This window comes from Lepisosteus platostomus, chromosome 20, assembly GCF_059453375.1.
Source record: "Lepisosteus platostomus isolate fLepPlt1 chromosome 20, fLepPlt1.hap1, whole genome shotgun sequence".
NCBI classification, from domain to species: Eukaryota; Metazoa; Chordata; class Actinopteri; order Semionotiformes; family Lepisosteidae; genus Lepisosteus; species Lepisosteus platostomus.
The window spans coordinates 15,915,539-15,933,627 of record NC_142630.1 but is presented as its reverse complement, the minus strand read 5'-3'; the positions used below and the strand labels follow the sequence as shown (position 1 = coordinate 15,933,627).

Genomic DNA, 18,089 nt, shown 5'->3' with positions numbered 1-18,089 from the left:
AAGGATGAGGCATGCGCGCCCAGCTCTTGGTGCAGACGCAGAGGACCGAGCTGGTGAGGGTGCTGGGCGGGGGGGCGGCAGACGGGCTGGAGAGCGTGTTGGACCTCCTGCTGGCCTGGGACGTCCTGCTGGGGGAGGATTATGAGAGCCTGCGGGCTCCGGGGCAGGCCTTGCACGTTACTGCCCGGGAACTGCTTGACCTCCTCTGGAGCAAAGGAGAGATGGCTTGCCAGTTCCTGCTGACAGCTATCGGCCAGGTGCTCCCGCAGGATCAGAAAGCTGGCTTGTCCCTGGGGAACTGCAGCTGCCCGGTCAGAGGAGCCGAGCAGATCCCCTCCACTGGCACTCGGACCCTGCAGAGGGAGCGGCCCAGTCTCGTGAGGAAGCTCCATGGCAACACTGGTGGGGCTCTGAGGACCCTCAGGGAAGCAGGTTGCTTCAGCGCTTATGACTGCGATGAAGTCCTGTTGCCCATATACACACCCTCGCAACAGGTAAGGGAAGCCGAGGAATTTGCACTTCATCAGACAAGTTTTGCATGTCTCTTTTCGCAGGATTTGAGAGATCTGTCTGGATCCAACACCTTCCTGTGCACATAGGATTTTCAAATTACGCTATTAGCTTCTCAATGTTGCTGCCTTATGAAATTCTGTGCTCACAAGTCTGGTCTGACGGGATCAGTCCTGTACGCAGTCTTCATGATGGATTCCTGAGCTGGGATATGATGCTTTATATAAACATTGATAGTTCACATAAATAAATCCAGCACTAAGCAGTCATTGTTGCCTTATTTCTGAAAAGACATGTGTTCTTTTAGTGTGGTTCTGTAATACTATCTGTTAAATATGAACAAAACTGCCTTTTCCTGGAGAGACAGAGCATGGCTTTCATACCGCAGCATTAAAAGGAAGATATGTGCCCTAACAGTAACTGAATGCAGTCAGATTAATGCACAAATCACATTTCAGTTGAAGTGTGAGAGAATGCAGTGTACATACACATACGTCAAGTGTCAAGAATGTGCTGGAGGCGGCTGTTGGTTCTGTGGTCCGTGCACCAGGAACCTGCTGTTGGGTCTCTCTGGTCTGGACACCTGGAGCCTGCTTTTGGTTCTGTGGTCCGGACACCAGGAGCCTGCGAGATGCCGGTGGTGTCAAGCGTCTGTGTTGCGCAGGCCAGGAGACTGCTGGATCTTGCCGGATCAAAGGGAGAGGCAGCAGCTGAGGTCCTGTTGTCATACATCCAGCAGACAGGAAAAGGACCCACGCAGCCTCTGACGGATGACACACACAAACCAGGTATGTCTGGGAACAGAGTGGGCAACATTTAACATCGAATCATTATAATTCCATTCATCAAGCAATCCATTGCTTCAGTTTCTGGCCACTTCATTCAAATCAGGGCCGTGGGGGAGCCAATGCCTATCCCAGCATGCAGCAGACACAATGCAGGATACTTCCTGGACAGGATGCCAGTCCATCAGAGGGCACACACAGAGTCGTATACACTCACACTAGGACCAATTTTCCCAGAAGCCAATTGAGCTGCACTTGTTTTTTTGTACTGTGGGAGGAAACTGGAGCAGCTGGCAAAACCCCAAGCGTACCCAGGTTTACAAACTATATACAACTAACTACAAACGCCACACAGACAGCACCGCAGGTCCAGAATCGAACCCAGGGCTCCAGCAAAGCTCCCCACTGCGCCATCGTGCGCACCATCCACCCAGAATCATCATATTGGGAACATTTTGGTAAAACCTGTTCTTGGACTCAACCAAACCAAGTGTTCATCTATTGGGGGGGAAATCAGTCCTGTTAAACCTTTTTTTTTCTCCCATTCAGTGCTGTGAACACTGGGCTAGTTATATTGGACAAAACTGGTGCAATTTCATTTAAAAGCCTGATAAGCATTAACATGATCACGGAACAGGTAAAGGTTTATTCCAGGCTGAACGGAAAAGAAAAGAGACTCATCGTTTTGTCCGTGCAGCCTCCTTCAAGTGTCCGACCAGTGTCGCATCTGAAAAAGGCTCCACAGCCCAAACATTGCGTCATTTTTCTTTTCCTTTCAGCGTGGAATTAACCTTTACCTGTTCCTTTGCAGCCCACACAGCTGCCTACTTGAACTTCTTTATCGTGATCACTCCCTTTCCTCAAAACCTGTTTCAGCAGTGCTATTTTTGTGTTGCAGTGATAAACATACAGTGCGCTGGCTTTGTTTCCTAGATCCGGTTCCTCTGACATACCAGAGGAAGCTGAGAAGCATGGTCTCAGCCCAGTCTCGCTTCCTCAGCATGTACGGTGGGATGGAGAACCTGTCTCTGGAGGACATCTACACGGAAGGGGTGCTGGAGGTTGCGCAGGGTTCTGGGGAGCCACAGCGACCTCTGGGCCTGGAGGACATCTTGTCTCCCGTCGGGGTCGTGAACAAGGAGGCGGACACAGTGCTGATATCGGGCGAGGCTGGAAGTGGGAAGAGTACTCTGCTGCAGCGCCTGCATCTGCTGTGGGCTGGAGGGGCGGCGCTGCAGGACTTTGTCCTGCTGTTCCCTTTCAGTTGCCGGCGGCTGAGCGCCATGCACCAGGAACTGTGTTTGTGGGAGCTGCTCTTCCAGCACTGCTGCTGGCCTGACGCTGACCAGGACCTGATATTCCACTTCATCCTGGACCAGCCCCACAGGGTCCTCTTCACCTTCGATGGCCTGGATGAGCTCAGGATGCGCTTTACGGACGAGCAGGGGCACTGTTCCCCGACGCAGCCCACTTCGGTGCCCACCATGCTCTTCAGCCTTTTCCAGGGCAGCCTGATGAAGGGCGTCTGCAAGCTGGTCACAAGCCGGCCGGATGTGGTGGGACCCTCTTTGAGAAAGTACATCCGGAAGGAAGTCTCCCTGAGGGGTTTCTCGCAGGATGGGATCAGCTCTTTTGTGAAGAAGCACCACAGTGACCCCAGCATTGCTACCTGTGTCATGGACACCTTGCGGGGCAACACGGCACTCCTGGGGCTGTGTCACATCCCGGTCTTTTGCTGGATTGTCTCCAAATGCCACGAGGAGCTTCTGGGACGGGGAGGGGGTAGCCCACAGACCATCACTGATGTCTACCTGATGATTCTTCAGCACTTCCTACAGCACTCCCACCCTCAGCAGTGCCCCCTGGGGGCTACTTGGATGCACGATCATGCACACATACTTCTGCACCTGGGCAGGTTGGCTTTGGGTGGCCTTGTGTCCTCTAGTTATGTGTTTTCGGACCTGGAGCTCCAGCAGTGCGGGGTTACAGAGGAGGACCTCTTCGCAGGCTTCCTTGTCCTTGTTAAAAGCCTTTCTTCCCGGGGCGGCAAACACTACGAGTTCCTGCACCTCACAGTCCAGTGCTTCTTTGCCGGTCTCTTCATTGTGCTGGACAACAACCTCAGCCGCTCCACGATTCCGCAACTCTTCCACCCACAACGCAAGCAGCCGTCGGCGCTGGCCTGCGTGTGTCTCGGGCCCTGCCTGCACTCCGGCGCCCGTCAGGACGCCGGAGCAGAGGGGGATCTCCGGGAAGCCGAGACACCCAATTTGCAGATGACCGCCACCTTCGTAGCCGGGCTGCTCTCCCAGCGCCATCGGGGTCTGCTCCTGCTGTACGGCCTGGCCCCCACCTCGCTGGACAGGAAGTGCAAGCAGGTGGTGAAATGCTTGTCCAAGGGGATGCAGAGGCACTTCAAATCCATCCCTCCCCCCGTGGAAGGGGAGAAGAAGAGCATGCATGCCATGCCGGAGTTTGTCTGGCTCATTAAATGCATCTACGAGATGCAGGAGAGCAGCATAGCGAAGGAGGCCATGGCAAAGGTGGAGGTAGAGCACCTGAAGCTGACGTACTGTGGCATCGGTCCCGTGGAGTGCACCGCCCTGTCCTTCGTCCTGCGTCACTTGAGGTCTCCCGTCGGCCTGCAGCTGGACTACAACTCAGTAGGCGATGTTGGAATCGAGCAGCTCCTGCCCTGCCTAGACAAGTGCCATTCCATTTAGTAAGTGCATGCATTTCCCTTACCATGACAAGTGCCCTCAGGATCTAGGAAAGCCTCACGATTTTATACCACAGTATTTCAAGTTGCAAACACAAGTCTGCAATGTTAAAGAATGTCAGTGTATGGGATTCCTACACTGAAAATAGTTTTGCCTTGCTTTTCTTTATCTGTGCCATCAAAATGCAGCTAGACATGATCCACTGCAATTTAGAGAACCGGTTTATCTTGAACAGTTTATAAAGCACATGTCTCCTTTGCATTCTGACCTCCTCCTCCTCCTCCCAGCCTCCGGCACAATAACGTATCCGATGAAGGCATCTCCAAGCTGATTGAGAGGGGCATCGAATGTGAGCATTTTCAGAAGATTGCGTGAGTACATCGTCCTGCATTACACCAACCCACACAGGATAATAAGAAAGACAAGTTCATATTGTGAACAGACAATTGTTTGGATTTAACCACATTAAATTTTTAAATGTGTTAGGACAGAGAGTTACAGTCTGTAAAACCTGACAAAACTAAAACTTCAGTGAGAATGCGCTTTATCAACTCCGCTCCAGACTGACAGTCCTGGTCTTGAATTGGTAAGAAACACAAAGTAATAAGCAAGTGAGACCAATATCTTTGTGTAGTTGCTGTATCTTAGGTTGTGATACCGCTGTTTCAAAATATTGTATTCTGTTTCCAGTTATTGAACACTTGTGACTAGTTCATTTTCACTGTTTTAATTAAACAATCCCCTTGTAGTGCAAATGAGTTCATTCTGTGTATGTGACTTGGCAACATGTATCTAGTGTAGAACTATTCACATGAAAGCGCATTTTCTTTTTTTTTGTTGTTGTTGTTGTTGGTTAGATAAAGGATGTCTCAAAGAATGGTAGTCTTTTAGTCTTTTCTATGGCCTATTATCGACTCCAATTCCAATTTATGGTTGCAGTACAAACCCCATTTAACCTCTGGGGGTGGATAACTTGAGAATTTTTACCTCTACCAGAAACGCAGTAGGTGTAATTATTTACCTCCAACCTGCCTCTTTTCAATGTCATGCTTGACATGAGTCCTCTGAGGCTAAAGTTTAAAGCTTAATCCCAGAAATGAAATAATAGGTATTTACAATGAGTTATTCATTTGTACCTTTCCTGTAGGCTGTTTAATAACAACCTGACAGATGAGTGCACAAAGCATTTTGCAAAACTTCTCCGAACGAAGAAAAATTTTCTTTCCTTAAGGTAAGAATTACCTGGCATTTCCTGTTTGTCCTTGTGTGGTAGGATGTCTATTCTGGTGGATGTCGGATGGGAAAACCGGCCTGCTTTTTTACTGTTCTGCACGTTTTCTTCCATTGAACTGATTTCAGTGAAGTTGGCTCCGTCACTGCTGGCTCCTGATGGCTTGTTATTCTGTTGCAGGCTGGGAAACAATCACATCACTGCACAAGGGGCAGAGCAGCTGGCAGAGGGGCTGAGGGAGAGTCGCTCTCTGCAGTACCTGGGGTGAGAGTCGCTCGTCGGCGTGCCACGTCAGCGAGCTTCCGGATTCACCGCTGCTTGCGCAGGCTATGATTAAAGATCAAGGTTGTAGTACGTTTCCCAATCCATCGCTGAGTGCTTGTCTTGGCTCGTGCTGGTGATATTGACTGCCACGAGCATCCCCACACAGCCAGCCAGGAGCAAGAGGAGGGTGATGTCTTGGTGGTCTAACAGGCCTGTCCCTGCATCCCTTTCTAGACTGTGGGGGAACAAAATCGGAGACCAGGGGACGGAGGCGCTGGCAGAGGCCTTGGAGAAAAGCCCCAGCTTGGTGTGGCTCAGGTAAAGACAACTGGGCATGCACAAAGTCACATGGCTACAATGCTTTATTTTTTTGCACCTACCTCATTTGGACTTCCTGATGGGTTAAGACCAACCTTTCCACCTGCCAGTAGATCTCCCATGATTGCACGGGGGGGAGAGTGAGAGTTTGCAGACGTGCTCTGGGCCACGCATCATCGTGACGCCCTGCAGGTGCCAGTCTGACAGGAGGGGTGCTGATGGGAGGAGCCGGTCTCACAATGGTGCAAGAGCCAAGAGAACGGTGCTCATGTAAACGGAAGCCAGCTGTGCAGCCGTGCTTGAGAAACCCGGTCACAGCCTTCCTGTTTCTTTAATGGCAGAATTTCCCCCTTGTAGTTTCTCAAGCAGCTGTATAAACTTAACTCTGTGTTTGCCTGTGGCTTGGTACAGAAGAGACAGCGTGGCTATAGTGCACTGATGCAGTGTCATTCTCCCTTGTCTTCAGTTCCATCGCCTATTAAAGGGCTGGAGACAGAAGTCAGGCAGCATGCAGATCAATTCCAGGCACCGGTGATTGAGCATGGATGTGCTCCAGGACATGGATAGAGAACCACTGTGATACAGATCTAGGTTATAACATAACATAACATCACTTTATTAGCCCTATACAATTTCTTGCATTAGGAATTCGGCTTTTCACATACCCCAGCTTGCTCTCCATGAGACACACAGACAGGGAGAGAAGCTTGGGGTCAGAGCGCAGGGTCAGCCATTTATACAGTGCCCCTGGAGCAGTTGGGGGTTAAGGGTCTTGCTCAGGGGCCCAACGGAGTTGATTCCTCGGGATACGAGCCGGCAGCCTTCCAGCTACAGACGCAGATCCTTAACCACAGAGCCACCGCTCCGCCCGTTACATCAGGATGATTGCAGCGCAATGTCAATGAAAGGTGTTAAAAATGTGTGCCGCACCTATCCTGATGTGTCGCGTGCTGTGCTGTGATTGCAGTCTGGTGGACAATGGAGTGAGCAGTTCTGGAGCCCGTGCGCTGACTGCAGTGATCAAGAATAGCAGTACTCTGGAGGAGTTATGGTGAGTGCCTCTCTCTGTAGACTGGCTCAGCTAGGCTCTGGTTCACCAGTGGTCTCTGCGTAGGCCAAATCACTGCAGGGTGAAGAAAAGCTGTACATTTCAAAAACCACCATATCTCGTCCCAAAAGGACCAGTACCATTCCAGTACAAGTAGTACAAACTCTGGATACCATGGTATGTTCCAGACGATATACCCATGCTTAGTTGGCTTCAGACATCATCTATTTAAAATTGAGTTACTGTGTTCTGAGCTCTGTATTTCAAGATCACCACTGCTCACTGTCGTGCATCCACCTCATTATGAAATTCTGGTAATTAATCCTCAGATTGTAATTTGAAAAATCTGCAGGCTTTACATCTACAGAAGAGGACTTGGATGTATTAGAGGCGATATTCAGACCGCGAGTAATTAGCGGAAAAGTTAATTAGTAGCACAGTCGACCAGTTTAGAGTGGTCTCTTAGGCTCTAAGCAGCAGATGAGGAGGATGCCACCTGATAGCAGCACAAAGCCTGTTGTTCACCAGCCTGAGAGATACTGTAAGATACCCCGAGTGCAGGCATGAGGAGAGAGGCTGGTGCAGTCAGCCAGAGGACAGGCTGTTGGCTACAGGAACGATTCATTCTGGTTCTTTGGACAGAAGTTGCATTTTATTTCTGCGCAAATTCTGCATTCTGCTGTCTAGTGGTATGTTAATTTCACTTGAGTTTTCCCCTGAACATTGTTTCCTGAACCTTCACCCAAGCAACTTCAAACACTGCCAGCAACACCTTATTTGCTAATAACATTTTGTATTTAAGATATTCAATACCTAAGCCGTTGTCCGGACCTATAAAACTAAATAAAGACAATATAAACTATTTTATGACATTTGTCAAGGGTACCAGCAGATCAGTACTCAAAATGGCATTTCACATGCATGAAAACTTTAACTTAAGGACTAACACTTAGAATTTACCACAGGTTTAAATTATGTAGGTCCTTTTATTGTGCCATGCATAGTGCTGTGTTACTAGTAATGAAAATGTAGCATTAAAAACAAACCCAAACGAAGCTCCATTCAGGCTCTTGCGTAAGAATCACAATGTCGGCTCTTTCCTCTTTTGTCACTGAGGTTAACCAATAACTCCATCACCCGAGAGGGGGTGCTGTGCCTGATGGCGGCGCTGGAGAAGAACACCAGCGTCAAGGCGATCTGGTAAGATTTCCTCCCCGGCCCGCCGGATGCAGGGGGCGGCCGGCGAGAGAGACACTGGCCGGCACCGCGGAGCAGACGTGGGCAGCGGGGGGGAGATCAGCCGAGAAGCGCACCCCCGGTTCCGAGCGGCGCAGCTTGTTGCCAGGAAACAGCCTGCGCTCGGCTTTCCGACCGCTGGGCACGATGCCAGTGACGAAGCGAGCCAGGACGGAAAGACAGCGCCCTCTGTGTCATCGTCTTGATACTGGGGAGCAGGCCAGGGAGAGGAAAGATGAATTAATTCGTCTCTCTGGTACATTTGTACCATTAGGACTGGATCTTGGATCTTTGCACAAGTGTGTCTTCTCATAGGTGTTGCTAGGGGTAGCTCAAATAAACCCCTCATTGCACATCTTTCTTCTTTCCGTGAAGGCTGAGAGGAAATGACCTGACAGCAGAGGACATAGAAGAACTCGCCCACAAGGAGAGCCGGCTGACGTTGTGATGCTCAGATCACTCAGGATATCCTCCTGCAGCCTTCCTCACACTCCTCCTCATCCTGCTGAATTGCAGTGCACATCTTCACCACCCAAGACCACGCAGACACTCTGTAGAAGGGGAGATCTTAACATTTCCTTTCCCAGCTCACAATGACTATCCGGGCTATCACTGGGCTATGTTAAACGTCAGAATTTTTAAAACAAAATTACTACTCCTTTATTTAACCAGACAAGGCAGCTGAGAACAGATCCTCATGTCTGATGACGAGAGACTATGGCATCGCTACTCCTTATCAAGCTGCTTGTTCTTTATATTCTGTAGCAGAATTATATTTCTGAGCAGGTGTGTCCGTTTTTCTGATGAATAAACTTAGGGTGAAGCGCGGCTGTGCCAGTCAAGGTAAAACGCGGGGTCCTGAATTTATATTCTCTTCCACCCTCCATCCCTGTTCTGACTGCTCATTCCCAGTCAGGGGCCCGGGGCAGCTGGAGCCTGTCCCAGCCAGCAAAGTGTACAAGACGGGGCCCATCGCAGGGCAGAATCTTGCATTCTTAACTATCTTTAATATCTTAGCATGTGTAACAACATTTATACAACGCACGAGTACGTTTGTACAGACAGCACGTGAGTAATTCATGTTTCAGTTGCAAAGGTACAACTGAGAAGAGGCCACTTTGTTCCTCAAGCTTGCTTGGGGGGTTAGTGGTGAATCAATCTGAGGAGCGAGTCTGGCTGTTTCTTAAAAGAAGCCCAGGTTCTCGGTTTTGACTTGGTCCTTTTTTTGTTACTCCTGTAACCCTTTCCCTACAGCAGTGCCTTCCCTTCTTGGTTTTAAATGTTTTCAAAATTTGACTGACACTTAAATGCAATATGGTGCTGGACGAACTGTCAGGAACTAAGGCTAAGTCTGTTTTTAGCTGTCAGTGGACTGGAGTCAGTGCCATGCTTTTTCAGTCAAGCCACATCAACCTGCCTGACAGAAAACTAAACCACACCAGCATATAATGTAATAGTATTAGTAATGCTGATTAGGGCTTTGTAACAACATCCTAGACTACCAAAGAAAAGACTAATGCATTAGTAACTAGTACCATTGACTGAACTTTTCCATGACCCGTGGCAGCACACGGTAGTAAAAAATCCTGTTCTCACTTATGAGAAAGAGCAGCTTCCGCGCTCCGCCCACTGTCGCGATCAGCACGCTCGCCGCTCTGACCCAACGTGCGCCCCGCCCCCTCGCGCGTCAACCAAGCTTCGGAAATCCCCGCCTCGGGTGGGTGGGCCTAAACTAAAGCACAGGTCTTCCATCCAATGAGGTCTTCGAGCCGGCGCTCAACTGCCAATGAACGTTCAAGGGACTTGACAGCATGGTTGGTCGACCAGGTTCCTCTTGTAAATAATCTTCACATTTTGCTGAAAAGGGGTTCTATTTTTAGATTGCTTTTATTTTATTCCCCTGCTACGTTCTTACCTGGCTCCGAAACCCTGAGAGAATGTGAGCTCTTAGAATCACCGTGTTTGGACGCGTCTGTGGCGAGAAGACAGGAGCCCGGTATAATTTGTCGGCGGACCCCGACCAATATTTTGGATCCTGGTGACAGCAGTTCAGTCAAAAAAAAAAACCCGTGCCGGCTGAAGAACAGGTAGCTGGTGACAGCGAAGTTAAGGTAAGGCTGGAAGTGCTTCAAAGCGTGAAAGCGGACCGCTGATCCTGTCTACAACCCGCACCACTATCTCAGCACATCGTGTAGCTTTGGTTTCTGGGACCTATTCCAACCCTCAACTCTTCCCGGATACACTCCCTGGCAAACATAATGTAGTAACCAGTGGACAGCTAATAATATCGGCTCAATACAGCGGCTATCCAGGACTTCCTCTAAAAAAAAAAAGAAGAAAAAACACCATTCTCTCTGGTGTCGTTTAGTGGCTCAGCGAGGGGTGATGTCACTTCGACCGGAGATGCGCCGGCTTGTCAAAAAAATGCCCTGGCGAGTTGTCATTGATGTGGCGAGTCCGGTTTGGCTCTCGGTTATTTGTGAAAGGCTCTGTTTTTCCCGAGGGAATAAAGCCCGAAGCTGAATGTCTTTGTTACACGTAATGTCGCAGAGGTCAGCGTTGCGTTGGGAGAGGTGAATTTATCTGGATGGGGTCGGAACGTGTCGACTTACTTTAAATGACGTCACTGTTGTATTTCGTACCGCCTGTTAACTAGTAATGCTCCTTAATGAAGTCCGAGCCCTACGTGTCGCGCTTTGCCTAGGACAGTCACTGCTGATTTACAGTATCAGTGAAACCGACCTCTTTCCGACGGGGAATCGCTTGTTTCATCCCCACCCTATGACATCCGGACGAATCGGATAATGGTCACTATATAACTTACACAGCATGAGGTTGTTGTCATGACTATCGGAGCTAGCTATGTCACAGGCCTCAGGCACGGCTCGTCACATTTTGACCTTCTGAAACTCCATTGCTGGTATTTTGTCACAGCCTGCTGGCACGTGCTTTGACTCTTGGCTAATGAAGAATGCTGAACGACACCCTTCCCTGCTGTCAGGTGGAGAATGATCACAGGTCATTTATATCTGCAAACTGCACTTCTTCTAGCTGTCTGAGCTGAGGACATGCAGAGTGTTAGAAGGACCCTGCAATTGTTTTCTAGGGATTGGTCTAGTATTGTAAGGTGTGTAGGCAAATGCCTAAAGCAGAGCAGTGCTTGATTTTCAGGACAATGTACCAGCTAGCACGCGGTGTTAAACAAAAAGATCTTTATTGTGTTGTGAAAGGCCCATTCTTTGCACTGTAAGAGAATGATTGTCAGCATCTACTGTGAGCAGCGCTTGTTTGTTTTCTCGTGGGTGCCAGACTGATGCAGGAGAGCGTGCTGGCAGATTACAGTACCAAGAGAAGCATATCCCTCATACAGTAAGAACAGCCGCTCAAAGACAGTCTGCCAACTGCACTGCAACATGTTTAATGCTGCTGTACATTGTACCTGATAGTGGGTGAGATGCTGGGCCCTGATCTCTTGACAGTCCGTGTGCTGAGATTATCCTGCGATGGAATTCAGGCCTGTGATTAATTACATTTGAAATAAATGGCACCGGAGGAGAATTCGATTCACAGCTACTAAAACTCACTTTTTTGTGTTCTTCCAGCTCCAGGTTTTTCCTAATCAAAACACACCACTGAACCTACTTACTTGTTGAAATAAAAAAGTAAGTTTTCTCTGCAGCAGCAAAGTGCTGATGAGAGGTGTCCCATTTCACTTGTTTTAGTGTAATGCTCAGTGCACCAATATCATTAATGCAGTTTTTGAGCTGTGTAGGATAATGCTGCAGAGTGTGGGTTGATGATGGGTTGCAGTGTGGGCTGTGTGGTGTGGGTGGGACAGCTGCAGTGTGTGGTTCAGTCTGAATTTCCCTGTTAGCCCTTTTAACATTTCTGTGGCTTCATCTCGGAGTTTCTGAGGCCATGGGGGAAATCCATTGTCCGATCAGCTGATCACACAGGCAGTACTTTAGATCTTCATTTTTGAATTTGGTGTTCTTCTTAGAGAACCAAGACCTATGAAAATTCTGAAAATTGTTGCTTTCTGATGGAGAATCTTTAGGTTACAACATATAGCAACAGGTGTTCTCTGAAGTGCAAAGAAGATTGCCCCTCTGTGCTGTTGTGTTAAGTGGGTTTAAACAACACAAAGTATCCACCCAGTCTTTCCATTTCTGCTGTACTGTCACTGCTGTATGGGTGTCGCACATCAGTGTGTTTTTGCCCCTAAAATGGGAAATTTTGTTCTAAGTAATAAAACATAAATTATACCAAACAGTTCTAAACTGATGAGGTCATTATTTCAGAGCATGTGATTATTATACACCTCTGTAATGCCAGTGGCATGAAGTAGTCCTCTCAGTGCTACCTCCCGGGCGGTTAGAGCAGGCGTCCCCGGTGTTAATATGCGCAAAGCCTAGTCGCGTTTCCTCCTCGCCGCCATGAGTTCGGGCCTGTGGAGTCAGGAGAAGCCCAGTGCTGGCTTCCGCGAGGACCTGCCTCTGTTCTGCTTTTCTGACATTTCGAACACCCAGTGCAGCATGTGGGGACACATGGCAAACTACCCATCTCTAGGCAAGTCCGAGAACAACACAAATTCCCCAGGCTGTTCTGTGGAATTAGCCGTCTGCTATTGGATAGGGTTGGGATTGCTTAGCCAGGATTCTTCCTGGATCTCCTGCATGGTGCTGAAGCTACAGCAGCAGAGTCAAGTTTGATACAGCTGACACTTCCAAATTACTGTTCTGAAAATAACCAGCTATTCTGTAATTGTTAGTTCTAATTGTTGTTTTATATACTTTTTTTTTAACCTGTGAAAATAACCTACTTAACATAGTAATCTTGTTCGTAGGTTCTGTTTGTACTTATTCATAATGCTTGTTGTTTCCTGGATGTGCCTTGTCTTTTTTTAGGTGTTGCTATTGAAGGTTTTCTCTTCAGCTGCGCACAATTGTCTTAACTAAACATTCCAAAGGAATCTTCATTGTTAAGACTTTGCAGTTTCATTGTTTATGGGCTCAGAAACTAACCTCATATCAGGCTCCACTGCATTTTTTTTAAAAAGGATAGCTGATGAACCTTCCAGAGCAATGCATACATGCATTCATGTGGCCAGCAGCCATATCACCCTGCAACTCACAACTGGCAACCCACTGAAGCTAAGCAGGTGTGAGCCTGGCCAGCACCTGGATGAGGGACCCCTGGGAAAAACTAAGGTTGCTGCTGGAAGAGGTGTTAGAGAGGCCAGCAGGGGGTGCTCACCCTGCAGTCTGTGTGGGTCCTAATGTCCCGATATAGTGATGGGGACAGTATGCTGTTAAAATGCACCTTCCTTCGGATGAGATGTAAAACTGAGGTCCTGCCTCTCTGTGGTCATTAAAAATCCCAGGGCGTCTCTTGAAAACGGTAGGGGTATTACCCTGGTGTCCTGGCCAAATTTCCCATTGGCCCTTACCAATCATGCCCTCCTAATAATCATCTATGAATTGGCTTCATTACTCTGCTCTCCTCCCCACCAATAGCTGGTCACATCATCCAGGTGGGGCTGCACATTGGTGGTGGTGGAGGTGATCCCCATTACCTGTAATTTATTATTCAGACTGTAATGTTTAAAACAGATAGCAGTTAGGGACCTTGCTCTGCTAACAGTGGAATGAGACATGTCATAACCTATGCCCTGAGAATAAAAAGTATGCTGGATAATACCAAACAAGTCTTAACATTGTCTACTGATTTATTACTCTTATTTTGCTTATTGCTTGTTTTACAACATGAAGTAATTTGAATTAAGTGTCCTGTTTCTAGTCAAAGATTAACTGTATGTCAACAAGGGATTTACTCACTGCCCAATCCCGGTCCCATGCAGAAAATGTCACTTTTCTTCAGGCAATCTGTTGACATTAGAGCTATATGGAGAGAATGAAAGTTTAGAGATGGTCAAAACCCTTTAAAGTTTACTGATGATTTTGATTTGAAAGATATTGTTTCAGCAGACAGGTATTCTTTATATTCACGATCTTGCATATACTGCTTGTTGTGGCTCAGAGTTAAAAGAAACCTGAATGTGCATAGGGCTGAGATTCCTTCCGACTGGTGCAGTGTTGTACTGTGTTGGCAGCTTGGTGTGCTTCAATGTGTCCTGCCATGAGGAAAAGGGAAAATGCTATTTCTGCTAAAACAGCTTCTGCGTGCATTCATAACGTTTCCTGGCCATACATTAGTGAGTACCATCAAAATGGGGTTTCATGAAATTGCTGGAATTATTAGCATAGAATTCTATCCACTTTAAATGTCGTTTCTGTTCCCTGTTGCTATGTACCCTGATCTAAACATTCTCTTATATGATAAGTGCTCTGGACTGCACATAGGTGTAATTTTTATAGTTTTGAATTATATTGAGGCATTTCATAATTAACTTCCACATTCAGTTTATTGGTGATTCTTTGCTTGGCATTTTCTTTGGCTTTTGCAGAGGACACAGTGTAGCTCCTCGCTGTTACAACAGATTTTATCCTCATAGTTTTCCCCAAAGAGCCATAATTCATGGTCACTGGATGAAGATGCATGTTCCTTTGCTGTGGTTTCGCTGACTTGGATGAAGGATTCAATACTCAACCCTCCGTGCCTACTGAAGTGTGGGGTGAAGGTTCAGTTAGTCAGATTGTTTAAGCCTGAATTCCTTTAGCTGGATAACCTAAACCAGAGTTTGCCTTTGTGAAACTGGAGTACTCCTGATTTCAATTATTGGGTTCAACCTTGAGAAAATCCTGATTTAGTTAAACCTGCTTTGTTAAACAGCCCCCTGGTCCTCAAGGACAGTGTACCACAGACTCTGCAAAGTGCCAGCACCTAAAGATCTAAGAGAAACTTAAACTGGTCCCATTAAAACAGTATTGATCCGATTTAGCTAAGAGTTAGAATAAAAACCTTCAGGCTTGCCAGCTCTTCCCTGCCCACTTGATCCTGTAACATGTTCTCACACAAAGACAGTATTAATGCTGGGGACTATGATTTATTCAGAATTTCAGTCGCAAAATTCAGGCTTTTCAATCACTTATTGTAAAAGCCTAATGTATTATTTTTGTTCAGCACTCATCAAGATAAGCAGTCTCTTCCGTCATTTTTTACTTTTTCCAAACCATCTGCATTAATATACAAAATGCAGTGAAGCAAGCGGGAAGGCATATGTTTTAAAGATCTACATGATGTTTTTTTAAAGCAACGTAACGCTGCCTTGTTTGCTCTCCTCCTTTCCAAGGATCCCAATGGATGTGGACTCCGGTCAGCGAGAGCCATGCTGACAGACTGCAGAAGGATGTGGGCAGACCGGTGTCTCCAGGGAACGGCCCCATGAGCTGTCCGCTCTCTCGTCTTGTCGTTATTTCCTTTCCCCTGGGCTTTCACCGCGGGCGTCCCCGGCGTTAATATGCGCAAAGCCTAGCCGCGTTTCCTCCTCGCCGCCATGAGTTCGGGCCTGTGGAGTCAGGAGAAGCCCAGCGCCGGCTTCCGCGAGGACCTGCGCTACTACGTCGTGGTGCAGGAGTGCCTGCTGGAGAAGCCCCCCCAGAAGACGCTGAAGATCCCCCGGGGCAGCATCGGCCAGACCTGTGTGGAGCGCAACAGCCTGGGCCGGCCGCTGCCCACCGCCAAGGGGAAGAGGAGCCTCCGCATCCTGGACCAGACCAACGTGGTGCTGAGCATGGACGAGAAGGACGTGCAGGAGCTGGACGAGAAGCTGGCCGAGCTGCTGTTCGCCATCACCAACTGCGAGGAGCGCTACGGCCTGTTCCGGAACAAGCCCCGTCTGGACAGGGTCCGCGAGATCGACTGCGGCGCCAAAGTCCGGGTCCAGCTGCGCTCGGGGGACGACCGGCTGCCCGGGGTGGTGAGGTTCAAGGGGCCCCTCATCCCAGAGAGCGTCCTGTCTGGAATCTGGTTCGGAGTGGAGCTACTGGTAAGAGGGGGTTGGTTTTATTAGCGTTATCGCTGCTGATCGGGATCGTGCATTTGTTGTCAGATCTGAGTACCCAGATAAATGTGGATCTATTTTAATACTTCCATTCCTTAGGTATAACGCAAAACTATCTCCAATGCTATCCATAGCATGGGAATTATTAGAGAGGGCTTTCGTGTGATGGAGGCGCATGGTCTGTTAACACAAACTTCAATGTCTGCCAATGTGTCGCTGACCAGCTGTCAATCGGCGTTCAGTGAAGTGCGTATTATTTTGTAAATGCTGTAATTGCGTTGTTTGCTAATTGCAGTCATTTTAATTCTTTGTTGTAATGGAGATTTAAGAGTTAATGAGGTAGGATGTTTGGTTTTGGAAAACCAGCCCCCCTGTGTTTGTAAACGAAAATAGCAACTGGGTTATGAACGTGAACCCAAAAAGACAGACAAAAGGTTTTGTCATTTTCTGCCATGCTTTCCATACCTCCGGTGTACTTCCGGGAGAAACGTTCTTGTAAAACAGGTTAACATCCTTTGTCGCAAGGAATGTACTTGAAAGCCACGATGTACTGGGTAATCGGAACCCGGTACGATGTGAAACCCATCGGCACTCAATTGCAGTGCCATCACCAGAACATCATTTCTATTGACAAATAGGCAGCTTGAGTGAAACTTTTCATTCCCTAAACCCGAAAGCTTCAGTTACTTTCAGTGAAAAACGCTTAGCTTTGAAAGTCAGTATGAAGGTGCTCCAGTATGAGTTTGAGGACGTAGCACCACTGTTCCATTATTTTGCCTCATACTTCTCAGGCATTTACAGTGGCATTTGGCTTTATGTAATGTGACTTTAACACACAGGCTGTATTGTCCCTCGGGGCAAATTCACTGCAGTGAATAAACCAGCTCTTGAGTGCCTGTGGTCTGCGTGCCTATTCGCCACATGTTGCATCCTCTTCCTCCTGCTCATCCCGCACGGGGATCTAGTGTGACTCACTAGAGCAACAATCAAAGCCCTCTTCCCCATGCCTCTGCCCAGGAGGAAGGCCGTGGCCAGGGCTTCACGGAGGGCTCCTACCAGGGCAAGCAGCTCTTCCGCTGCGAGGACGAGTGCGGGGTCTTTGTGGCCGTGGACAAGCTGGAGCTGTGGGAGGACGAGGAGGAGGAGGAGGAAGAGGACGTCGATCTGGAGACGGACCACGTGGCCCTGGTGGATCCCTTGGACTCCGACTACCCGCCACTGGGCATCAGCTCTCGGGTGCTGGTTCACACCAGGGATGGCCCAGAGCGTGGCACTGTCATCTTCTGTGACCTGCTGCCTGGGAAAGAGGACCTGGGCTACTACATGGGAGTGGATATGGTGAGAATGAGGAGGGAGATGATGGGAGACAATAAACCACATGGTCCTTTCTGGGGTCCCTTTCAGATTATTTTCCTATAAACAGTGCAGAACATTCCTTCCCTCTGGCGTGTTGCTGGGATTGATTAAAAGATTGTGCCCATAGATAGATGGTACTGCTGACATCTGGGTCATAATTCTTCAACCTCTCTCTTTCATTTCGTCTGCATGAGTTAAAGCGCTGTGTGGGAGGACAGTAAGAAGCTCATGACGTGATCACCTATGAAGCTAAAATTAAAGCTCCCATCATTTTTTAAATTACATGTTACATCTTCTGCCAGTCTTAAAAAGCAGTAGATATTCCTGGATAGGTAAATGACATACCTAGACTAAGTAACAGCACCACTGTAAAGGTTTACCACTCTGGGAACATGTTTTGTTGGATGCATTAGGCTGCCAACCTGTCCATGAACAGTGGTGATCTATGCCGGCATCTGGAAATGATCATTCTCTTTCTTTTCTGAGTTTTAAATGAGCATAATTCATTTTTATTTGACTCTGCTGGATGCGGATGAAAGGGGGGAAAAAAATCAAAGCAACAATGAAGTATTAACAACATCTGGCCTTTAGAAGTGTGGTTTTACTCGTAGCCAGGATCAAAGCAGTGTCTGGTTTTCAGAGCCATGCCCGGTGGCAG

At 48.1% G+C, this 18,089-nt stretch overlaps 2 protein-coding genes and 1 long non-coding RNA gene across 9 annotated transcripts in view; 2 read left to right on the top strand and 1 right to left on the bottom strand.

Moving 5' to 3' along the window:
• Nucleotides 1–11: 11 nt before the first annotated feature.
• On the top strand, nucleotides 12–8,961 carry nod2 (nucleotide-binding oligomerization domain containing 2). 4 transcript variants are annotated; one of them, XM_088614140.1, is made up of 10 exons: nucleotides 12–494; nucleotides 1,175–1,298; nucleotides 2,229–4,017; nucleotides 4,303–4,386; nucleotides 5,163–5,246; nucleotides 5,427–5,510; nucleotides 5,745–5,828; nucleotides 6,796–6,879; nucleotides 7,993–8,076; nucleotides 8,488–8,961. In XM_088614140.1, exons 1-10 carry the CDS (start codon nucleotides 12–14, stop codon nucleotides 8,558–8,560), a joined length of 2,973 nt encoding a protein of 990 aa, XP_088470266.1. In that variant the 3' UTR covers nucleotides 8,561–8,961. The 4 variants fall into 4 exon arrangements, 2 of the variants coding, with proteins under 2 accessions (XP_088470266.1, XP_088470267.1); XM_088614141.1 differs by lacking the exon at nucleotides 5,163–5,246; XR_015928723.1 differs by lacking the exons at nucleotides 7,993–8,076; nucleotides 8,488–8,961 and having other exon boundaries at nucleotides 5,427–5,597; nucleotides 6,796–6,850.
• LOC148644619 (uncharacterized) lies at nucleotides 7,507–10,168 on the bottom strand. Its single transcript, XR_015928725.1, has 2 exons — nucleotides 10,028–10,168; nucleotides 7,507–8,320 (listed from the first exon to the last, which is right to left on the bottom strand). It is a non-coding gene; the product is annotated as an uncharacterized LOC148644619 (long non-coding RNA).
• Nucleotides 10,084–18,089, top strand: part of cyld (cylindromatosis (turban tumor syndrome)) — a 20,779-nt gene continuing 12,773 nt past the window's right edge. For all 4 annotated transcript variants that reach the window (XM_088614145.1, XM_088614144.1, XM_088614143.1 and 1 more), the window contains exons 1-3: nucleotides 10,084–10,223; nucleotides 15,365–16,060; nucleotides 17,093–17,413. In XM_088614145.1, coding sequence (XP_088470271.1) covers nucleotides 15,569–16,060; nucleotides 17,093–17,413 — 813 coding nt within the window. In that variant the 5' untranslated portion in view covers nucleotides 10,084–10,223; nucleotides 15,365–15,568. The remainder of the gene's footprint in view (nucleotides 10,224–15,364; nucleotides 16,061–17,092; nucleotides 17,414–18,089) is intronic.

What these genes read in the sequence shown, in the direction of transcription:
- nod2 (XM_088614140.1), top strand. Translation starts at nt 12, where the DNA reads ATGCGCGCCCAGCTCTTGGTGCAGACGCAGAGGACCGAGCTGGTGAGG. An exon ending in GAGCATTTTCAGAAGATTGC is followed by an intron (nt 4,387 to 5,162) that starts GTGAGTACATCG and finishes CCTTTCCTGTAG; the next exon opens with GCTGTTTAATAACAACCTGA. An exon ending in CGCTCTCTGCAGTACCTGGG is followed by an intron (nt 5,511 to 5,744) that starts GTGAGAGTCGCT and finishes ATCCCTTTCTAG; the next exon opens with ACTGTGGGGGAACAAAATCG.